The sequence below is a fragment of the Amblyomma americanum genome, chromosome 11, assembly GCF_052857255.1.
Source record: "Amblyomma americanum isolate KBUSLIRL-KWMA chromosome 11, ASM5285725v1, whole genome shotgun sequence".
NCBI lineage: Eukaryota > Metazoa > Arthropoda > Arachnida > Ixodida > Ixodidae > Amblyomma > Amblyomma americanum.
In genome coordinates, this window is record NC_135507.1 from 14,715,226 (window position 1) to 14,725,996 (window position 10,771).

The 10,771-nt window shown below is 44.8% G+C and overlaps 1 protein-coding gene across 1 annotated transcript; it reads left to right on the forward strand.

Annotated features, from left to right (window-relative positions):
- Positions 1 to 284: 284 nt before the first annotated feature.
- Positions 285 to 8,707, forward strand: LOC144109916 (globin-3-like). The gene is made up of 3 exons (XM_077642684.1): positions 285 to 566; positions 2,904 to 3,129; positions 8,253 to 8,707. The coding sequence occupies exons 1-3, from the start codon at positions 340 to 342 to the stop codon at positions 8,625 to 8,627; spliced, it is 828 nt and encodes a 275-aa protein (XP_077498810.1). The 5' UTR covers positions 285 to 339; the 3' UTR covers positions 8,628 to 8,707.
- Positions 8,708 to 10,771: the final 2,064 nt, after the last annotated feature.

Below are 10,771 nucleotides of genomic sequence, written 5' to 3' on the forward strand. Positions count from 1 at the left end.
CAGCTCAGTAAAAAAAAAAAAACTGACGACATATGAATGCGCGAAATGAAATCGGTTCTTGAACATCGTTCAGTTTTCAGAAAGAAAGAGCTAGGAATCTGGTTGAAGGAATCGCACAAGGATGAACAATATAACGGCAAGGCCATTATCATGTCAGGACGTTTCGTTTCTCTTTTTTTTTTGTCGCAGCCTTTACACAAATAGCGCAGTGTTGATACGCTACAACGACCTTTTAGCAGACGGCACTGCAGGCCTCAATGCTCGTGCTATTAGTGCAGCGACGTTTCTTGGACCACTGGCACGTGCGCCATTAGAAGATGAAAGCAAGCTCATGACAAGATGGGCCAGAGCGAGAGCAAACAGCAAGTCAAGCAAGGTGGCGTGGTCCTCTCGGACAGCGATAAGAAGGCCATCCGCGACGCCTGGCAGGCGTTCTGCAAGTCTCACCCGGAGCCGGGCCCGGTGCTCTTCTCGGCGCTGCTGGACAAGCATCCCGGGTATGGGGATATGTTCAACGACTTCAGGGACGTGCCTAAAGACGCCCTGACTCAGGTGCCCATGTTCAAGTGAGTCGAGAAAGATCGTTTCGTCAGCGGCCGAAATGCAAAACCAGGACGGGGAGACCTGCATCCCCTTTTTGAAGGGCGCCCGGTCTTGCCTTGAACGGCGTGCCTCGGCGTAGGCCTCTCCGTCGGCCTCGGCGTAACCGAGCGTGTCGGAGGATAAAATTGAGAGAACGGAGAGTGCAGCGGAGGGCGAAAGACAGTCATAGACCGTGTAACGGCTCGCAGAAAAAAAAAGGAAGAAAAAGATTGTTCTGCAGCACGCTCAAAGGCTCGGGTTCTCTCTATCCCGTCTCAAGGCCCTGGTCCTCCTCTACCCGCGACCTTGCCGAAGTGGTGCGCGTAGGCCTATGGTTCGAGATGGTTGGAGCCCTCTCGAGAAGACAGAGTGAGGGAGACGCAGCTTGACGCGAGCAGCGGTGCCTATACTTTCTATTTCGGCGCCGCCGCCCGCTTCATGCTTGGCTTTTCGGCATCACCATTGCTCACGCGTCAACAGCTTGATTGATGCGCTATACCGACTTCGGCGTGCGGCGATCGCTTCTTCCCTCTTCCCCCAGCCTGTCTAAATGGACTCTTTATGGAAAATTATTATGCTGAAGTGCAGCTGTGCAGGCCGTTGCCCGTGGCATTTTGCCGCACCGTTTTAATTAGCGTGTGATCGTATATGGAACCGACATAAATTGCATTATTTAATAATCAGGAAGAATGTCATTTCTTCTCTGCAATGTAGACATTTTCTTTAAACACCCTGAACTGAATTAAATCCCCCTCTCTATTACATACTAATTCGTACGTGGCTGAAGGGAGTAGCAAAATACTGTATTGAGACATCAAATTAAACGACCAGCAGGCTTAACGGACCAGGGTTAGTTGATCTTCAGGCGTGGATGACTCCTGCTAGACACGCCAAAAGACATGGGGGGGGGGAGTCCAATGGGTAGTGGATTAGGGACCGTCCATGAGATACGGGCACGGCACTGCTACCGATAGAGTTTTAGCATAGCGCATTATGGCAGACGTATATCGAATTTACGCACGCCTGCTACGCGCAAGTGTAGTTGCACAATGTGGATCAAGGTGGAGAGTGCACCTCCCTCAGAGCATGCGCAGCAGTCATACGTTAATCCAATCATATCATTGTTTATCATTATCATCAGCCTAATTACGTCCCCTACAATGCAAAGTACCGATATTTCTACAATTATCCCTGTCATATGCCTGCAGCGGCAATTGTCTTATCCCAACCCGGTTCACGACGATAATGTTACTTATCCGCTTCGCTAAAACTCAGTTCTCCACCCTCCAGGGTATTGAAAATCTCGGAATGTTGTTTGTTTTAGAGCGGAAAGCTCTACTCCTCTATGCTGAGCCTGAAGGTCAACTGGCTCTAGGATTTGACCTCTAACGGGAGGTGCGCCGCATGTGCAAAATCGCGCGTGGCAGGTGCCTCGATCGATCTCCTAGGTCGCTTGGTTTGGGTGGGATGTGGCTCTAAATTCTGCTACCCTCTGCGGGGATCACTGTTCAGAACCAATGTGCCTTGATCTTCATCGACTATATTGCTGCGCGCTTGACAGTCACGTCCGCCGCTCTGTACGCTCATCGTGTTATTTGCTCTCGCTAAGGAAGTCTTGAAAAAATAAAGATGAACCATTTGAACCGTGTCTAACTTATGCTTAACAGAGCTTAACAAGGCGGCCTCGAACTATTCGTTTGTTTATCTAGGGAATGGAAAAGTAACAGGATTGCAATTGAGACTGCTTAAGAGCGGAGATGTGAAAGCCTTTCCTCTTTTCCCCTCCATTTTTCATTTTTATTCTATTTGGAATTTTTTATTTTTATCCGTTTTTATTTTTCATTATTTTGTTTTTATTTTTGCTTTATTTTTAATGCTAAGTAAGCCTTCTCAGCATTTACATCGTTTTTCATCGAATCAGCCACAAAAAACTGCTTAGAACACAGCATTTATTTTCATTAATTCAATTTTATTAACTAATTACAATTCATCAACCAAACTTCTCCTATTTCAAGATCTACTCACGCACTACCTAACACGTACAGTCAAACTTATTCACATTTATCTTCACAGCACGACATAATCGTGCGGACAAAATTTGCGGACACTTTTTGCTGACGCGACGTAACCATATAATGCTTTCACATTAATATAAACGGGAGGGACCCAGACCCACGGTCCAAATTGCGCTCCTTTTAAAAGTGTTTGTCCTGCAATGAACTGCACTCGAATGGGGGTGAATTATAATCATGATGATATTGTGTAATGGTGCCATGTCTTCTAATCCCGGCCCTGCACCCTGACGCTTCTGTCTTGCGCAGGACGCACTCATCGGCGATGGGAAAGTTCCTGAGCGACGTGGTCGAGGTGCTGGACAAGCCCGTGCTCCTCGCGGACTTGGTGAGGACCAACGCCCTCGAGCACACCACACGAAACGGCGTGCTTCCGCTGCACTTCGAGTCATTGTGGAGCCTCATCGGGGCCCGCTTGAGCTCTGACGCGCAGCTCACGCGTGCCGCCGCCTCGTCTTGGGAAAAACTCCTCAAGGTGACCGCGCGCAACGTGCAGCGCGATTATACTGTCCTCGAAAGCATCATTACAACGCAACTATATACAGTATTGTGCGTTTTTATCGCTGACACTTTCAAAAATTTCCCCGCCTCAACCGCTGGCTCGTTTGCGGTGAAACTGCACACAGAGCTTGCGTATTATGGTAACTTTAGTATCGTAGCAAGTTTGACAATGGTACTTACTTAGTTCAGGCGCACATGATGCGAAAACGTAAGCGTCTACGAGAGATCGACGAGCCAAAACCCGCAGACGACGCTTTTTCGCTGAGAACCGGCAGAATGGCAGAATGATGCTGACGAACAACGGAGCATGACAACGTGCTTAGTGAAGCTCCGCCCACATTTAGGACTGGCGCACAGAATTCCTCCACGACAAAAAGTAGTCCGTTGTTAAAACATCTCTTGTCACCTAAACCAGAAGCTAATCACGAGAAAAAAGTTATAAGCTCTAGAATTTTGATACCTGGCTTAATAAAGCCAAACATTAAACATCTGATTTCATTTACTTTTGTGACTGGCTAGCGGAGCAATACAGCACGCCACGGATCGTGGCCCAGTGTTAACAACCACTGTTTTTTAAAGTTGTATCCTACTATAGTCAACTTATTGGCAATAATTCCCAGGAATGTGCGGTATTTGTGCGATGAATGGGATGAGGAGCGTAGTCCCTGCAGCCCAGCCGGACTGTATGTTGCAACGCTTCGTTTCATACATCAGGTACAACGCTGTCAAAGCTAGCGCTCTTGTTTGCGCTGCCAGCATCTGCGACAAAAAGTAGTGCGCTCCTTGTGGCAAGTGATACATATTAATGGCTTTGCCTGCAGGCTTAATACATGACATGTTTGTCATCAGCTTGATTAAATGCGCTCTTACTGCTGACAACAAGCTGTCGCTTTCTCGTGCCTTCAACCACTCGGCGACAGAACAAGCGCGGAGTAGCACGCCTGCCTTTATTTTTCCATACGGACTACTTCCGTACATTTCACAGCGTTGCATCTGATGTATGAAATGGAGTATAGACGGCCTGTGCCTGTAACTCATTTTCTTCCTACTCATCTTGCTTTTGTCTCAACCAAATGAACAAAAAACGAAGTGAAACGTTACAAAATGCAGAAAAAGCTTCCACTGGGCGCATGGAGGAGGTGATAGGCGAGTTGGGATGGGATATATGTCGAGATGGTGATTTCTTTTTAAGGGCTTTTACGTGAGCTCGCTGGCTTGCACCCACAGTTGCATATGCTGACTCTGTGGTAGTGCTTTGTTCACTACAGTCACCGTGACCATGCAGCATGCAACTATCTATAGTCAATGTTCACACCCTGTTACCCCTTTGCCTTTCAAAGCGCTAACATTGCAGAAAAGAGAACTTCGGTGACAAAGAAGCACTATAGGTTGTTTCCAAGGTTCTCTAGAATACGAATAACGATTACAGCTACGTGTCTACATGATTAGCATACACAAGGCTGATCTCAAAGCCTAGCTAAGGATTCTGTGGAATAGTGATCAACAGACTATGTACTCTGGGTACTAGATCATGCACTATGATCTCATAATCACCTAGAGGGAAAGCAGACAGCGCTGCACTTCAGCCACAATGGAGAGGCACAGGAATGCCGGGGAAATGAGGTTACGTATTTGGCTTGGCTATTGTTGGACATGAAACATATTAATTCTGTGATAAAATTGTGACTTTTATAAGGGCAAACCTAAAAAATTTCTGTCAGTGTTTCCATACCAGCTTAACACTTGTTCAATTCATTGAAGAAATGAAAAATGCACTATCAAAATAATTTAATCTACTTGCAGAGGAGAGAGTCACGGCTTGGTTGTCGATTCAAAGGAAGATTCCCCGTTTTCAGCCGAATACAAGCCAAGCCAAAAAACTGGCTGTGGTTTAACTGCTGCTGAACCTGGTTAGAGAGGGAAAGCTGCGGTGTATCGGGCAAGTAGGCACGGCTTGGCGTCTGTACTGTTGAGTGCATTCCGCACACTAGATAGGCAACGTGCCGACCTTGCTACCCTGGCAGGAGGCATTTATATTAATGATTGATCGCAATATGTTGATCACCCAATAAACACTGCAGCCTATTCTACTGCCCTCTACCGGCGAATCGAAAGGTCAAAGGTCAAATGGTGCGACACCATAATGGACCACATATGGTAAGGCGTATAGCCACACTTGACCTCTGGCTGACTTGAAGATCAACTGGCAACACACGGCGAAATCTGCTTTACCTAGCGTAGTGAAGCTTTCACTTCAATAGAAACCTTGTCTTCCTAGCATTCCAGCGGTGGGTGAAGTGCTGTATCAGAAACTCTCATAGACAGTGGTGCCAGCTTTCACCTCTCGGTAATATTGAGACTACAGCACCGATGTCATCCGGCCGTCAAGTTTGAGACCAGCATGGCGGTAACATGCGTGTTTTCCCGATCCGTTTATCGCCACCTGCTCTGGCCTGCACTGTGGAAGCCCTTCCTTGGGCTCCATCATGGCACCCATGACGTCGCGTTCAATCCATATGTATGCATCCTAACGGTGCGTGATCTGATGAACATGCAGTGAGCGAATATTATAAATTCTGAACACTGCTCGAAGGCACTTACAGGTCACCTCACTATACTGTTTAAAAGGATTGCATTTGGCTTGTTTGATACGGCTGCATAGAGGACAGGTTTCCAGCACACAATGCAAACAGACACCGCATGCAAAGAGATACTATGCCCGAGTGTGGTTTCTGCAAACTTCGAGTACCATGCTCTCGCACGCTATGTTTAGTCACCCCAAAGCAATGAAGCAACAGATTAAAAGCCACAGACTTCTTGAAAATCTCCAAAAATGCGCTTGAAAGAGAGAGAACAATGCCAGAAGAATTTCCCTGGCACATGATGCAGTGACGACGCCAACCATACCAACTTCTGCAACACAGTATGTCGCCCAGTATTAAAGAGATACTGAAGACAACTTCATCTAATTGTTGTTCTCAGTAAAAATTGATTCTCCAGCCCATTTTGGCCGTTGCAAAAGGGCTAGTGGCAAGAACGGGCCAGACACAACTGAGACAAGTTTCTGAGGCAAAAGAACGCAGTTTATTAGGAAGCTTGGTTCATATTTGAACAGCGCAATAAAACAACGGGACACAACGAAGAAAGGACACCACAAGCGCTGACTCGCAACTAGATTTTTAATTCATGTCAAAGCATCTCAAATACTAAGAACGCCAAACACAAACAAGAGGGAAAAACCAAAAGAAAAACGACACAAAGCTGCTAATCATGCCCACAAATGTGACAATCAGCACGAGCGCGAGACTACACATCTTGGGCGGATAAAAACATCATCTCTTTATCAGTTAGTGTGACAGAAGGATCACTAATGCAGCTAACAGCTATCAGGTGCAGCGTAGCGTGGTAGATGTACTGAAGGTTTTCAGAGAATGCGCGATGGGACTAACTTTCACGACTAAACTTCCTAAACAAGATGTACTTCAATTTCTGGACTTAAGACTGTTGTAGGAAGAGCGTCATGTGTGCTGGGAATATTTCCCTCGCTCTACCAAGTCTTTTCTAAATTACCAATCAAGCCACACAAAACTGGTAAAAAATGGCATTGTTTTTTCTAGCCTGAAATCTGCCATGAACAAGTCATGTCTTGAAAGAATCAATGAAAGTATTTTGCGTCAAGTTGGCCGATTAAAATCTAGCGGTTACCCTTCTCATGTGATTTCCAGGGAATGCGATAAGCTTCTTAGATGGATCAAGAGCGGGGATAAGCCAAAAAGAGAAAAAAAGAAGTTTGTGGTGGTGCCTTACACGCATGGTGTGGGACATGGTTTGAAGAATGTTGCGGTGAGATACGATGTTGATGTGGTCTTTTCAGCGCCTAAAAAACTTAGAGGTGTTTGCAGGCAGGTGGAAGAGAAGGCTAAGGCAACAACCGCGAAGAAAAAGACTGGGGGTTGTCAGACCAACCACAAGAGCCCTTTTGTGCCCTGTAATGTGGGGGTTGTCTACAGGATTCCGTGCACTTGCGGGTTGAGTTATATTGGCCAGACAGGACGTTGCATCAACGCTCGTCTTAGTGAGCACCACAGGTCCCGAGATAATGGGTCTTCTTGTAACCTTGCCCGCCACTGGAGAGAAGGTACTTGCACCCCTCTGTTGTCTAACACCGTCATCCTAGGAAAACATAATGACAGCCTAACGTGGGAAATTTTGGAGGCTTTTCACATCCGCTTGGAACCTGATAGCTGCATTAGTGATCCTTCTGTCACACTAACTGATAAAGAGATGATGTTTTTATCCAGCCAAGATGTGTAGTCTCGCGCTCGTGCTGATTGTCACCTTTGTGGGCATGATTAGCAGCTTTGTGTCGTTTTTCTTTTGGTTTTTCCCTCTTGTTTGTGTTTGACGTTCTTAGTATTTAAGATGCTTGGACGTGAATTAAAAATCTAGTTGCGAGTCAGCGCTTGTGGTGTCCTTTCTTCGTTGTGTCCCGTTGTTTTATTGCGCTGTTCAAATATGAATCAATACCAACTCGCCCAGTTCGCAGCTTTAAGGAAGCTTGGTATTTTATAGCCAACTTAAATAGATGATGACAAAGAAAGGAAAGTGAACATGGTGTTCGAAAATAGTGATGAGCAGCAAACAGCAGGTAAGTGCACATGCGGCAATGACGAAGCTGTTCGTAGCTCTGGCTATGTTCACTTCTGTCCCCTGCAGTAAAAGGCGCAATTATAAGTGAGAAAATTTGATTTAAAAACCTTCCATCCAGTCGAAACTTGTGACGTCCTTGCCGAAAAGGACGGGTTACAACCATTTGGGATCCGCACCCAAAATGTCGACACACACATTTCAATTGCGAAATCAGCCACTGGTGACAACACTTGTAGTTAGAATTTTTTTTCGCGTGTGTGGATTATAAAAGCTCTGTTTTCGGTGACAGGGCCGGCACCTCTGTGATTAGAACATGGTGCCACACAACTTAAACACTACAGACAGACTTCTATTTGTTTTACATACCTCCTCGTCTACCAGAATCTGAAAGGCTGTAGTAGCATGACCGAAATCTCTACAGCTCGATTAATCACGTGTCACGCGCAGGCGATGCAGGCGCTAACGGTGGAAGTGTATGAGAGCATGGGCATCATCAGCACCCAGAAAGAGGCAGCGCCTACAAGCAGCGTCAGTGTACAAGGAATGATGCCCGGCAAGCAGCCAGACATCAAGGAGGCGGCGGCGACGTCCAAATCGGAGGCCAGTAATTTCGAAACCAAGAGCAGCAGTGCACCGAAGATGACAAAAACAAAAGCCAGCAATTTGGAAAGCAAGACAACCGGTGAGATGCAGCCAAAATCAAATACCAGGGAGGCACAAGGATCAGAAATGGAAACCATTGCCCCCGAAGAAAGGAGTGCCAGCAACTCTAAAGGTTCAAAGTCGAAATCGAGCTTGCCCAAAAAGCAAGAACGCCAGTGATACCTAATACAATTACAAAAACCTTTATTTCAACACCCCGTCCGATGTCGGGCGTGCACCCAGAAAGCCTCAGATAGGCTTGACGAAAGAGTGCACCCCCTTCCTATAGGAAAAAGTGGAAAGCAAAAGTCTGTACAGTGTGAAGACAAAAAAAAAAAGCAATCTGGTATTCTTAGCTAGATATTCGAGCATAATTTTTTTTCAGTAATCAAGTTACAAGTATTGAAATAACATGAATGATACACAGAAAAGACTAAAAAAAATTCAAGAAAAAAAATCAATCTCTTCAGGAGGTACAGAACAAATCAAGCTTGTTGCCAGGTCTTGAAGACTCGCTGTGCGAATTAAGTTTAGGGATTAGAAAGTGAAGCATCTGACGACCTTGGTTCATCCTAAAAGATGGCACATACCAGATGCCACTGCTTCGTGATACGGAATATTTATTTCTTGGTTGCTGAAATTGGCCAAATCACCAAAAAAAGGAACAGGGATTTCTTAGGCTTCTTCCATAGCACTGATTTAACCATGCGTTACATTGTTCAGTTACTGCCGGTATTTTTGACGATGAAAAAAAGAGGCTGGGTACAAGTATAAAACAACATTTGCAACGATACAGATGGCCATTTCCTGTATTTTGCGTAAACTATACGTGTTTGAAAATGTCGTTGCACCTAACACCAAGTGACAATAGAAAATGTTTAAAAATGGTACCTGGATAGGAATAAAAAACATGTAAATTTGGCATCTTAACTAGATTATCAATATGCAAGCCCGATGACATGTTACATTGCAATGTCATACCTAGAAGAAAGCTGTTTCATTCCATGTTGAACCAAGAGTAAGAATGGGTAGACGGTCCAGTGGCTCTTTTGGTAAAAAAAAAGAACTGCTTTGGACAGTGAATCCAAAAGGGACATAAACACCAAAGAATACAGCAGCTTCACAGGTCCCAGAAACTTCAAAGAAACCTGTGTTGTCTGATACGCTATCAATCTGAAAGGGGATACGACCCAAGATGGGTATGAGAGTTCAAAAGGCACACAGTATGCTGAAGTACTGCAGTGAAATGTAATGCAATATATTTATTCGCTTCATATTTATTAGGAAGCAATAAATAAAATGCTGAAGCACAAAAGCCAGCAACAGTCCTTAAAAATGAAGCAAAAGTTTGCATTCACAATTGCTTCACTATAGAAAAACACATCCAAAACATTCACTTTTCAGGTTACATTATTTATGCATTCTTTCCATAAATGTAAATATATCGCTGCATCAACACTTTTAAATGCATCACAGTCTGCGACACTTGCCATATAAAGCTCCATATAAACTGATCTGTCTAGCCAGCATATCATGCATACATTTCTTTCAAATTGCCTTGTCTTCAGTGAAATTAAGATTGTTGGAAGTACCTGCACATTCACTGAAATGTGAAATAAATATTTTTGCAGATTGATTATTTAACCTAATATGCACTGAATGGAAAATAGTCAAATGTCAAGGTATCACATAGCATCTCTATATCACTACCATGAAATCATGCAAGCTTCTTGGATGTTATATGAGAGGCAGTTATGCCTACTGAACACATGATGCCTCATTTGTTCTATTTTTTGTTTTCCTTACTGTGCTTGCACCTTCCACGAGAAAGACCACTGCGATAGCATGATTGTCGAGTATGTGAAAAACTGCTGTTCCAACATCTAAATGTGTCAAATTGCCCTTGCAATTCATGACTATGCCACACCCGACTATACTGTCCATATATCTACCACAGACACAATACGGTCTTTGTCAAAAGTATGCAGGCCACTTGCTACCTGCTGCTTATCTGCACAAGAAACTCTAGCAAAGACACTTCTCTGCTTCAAGGCCTGTAGAAAAAGGCAGCTGCGCAGTTCCACTGAACATTGCCTAGATCTTTTGTTGCTCGTAAAGTGGTCCACATGCTATTGGTGAAGACCGCACATATTGGAGACTGCCTTCCTTGGGAAAAGAGGGCACCGAAACCTAACCATAAGCAGGTTAACCACACTACACATCTAGGAATGGCAATGAAAGGCAAAGGATCTCAAAAGTAGACTGCATATCTCTTCTTGGGCTGTGCTTGTATGTATATAGTAGGCATTGACAGGCTTGAAGAT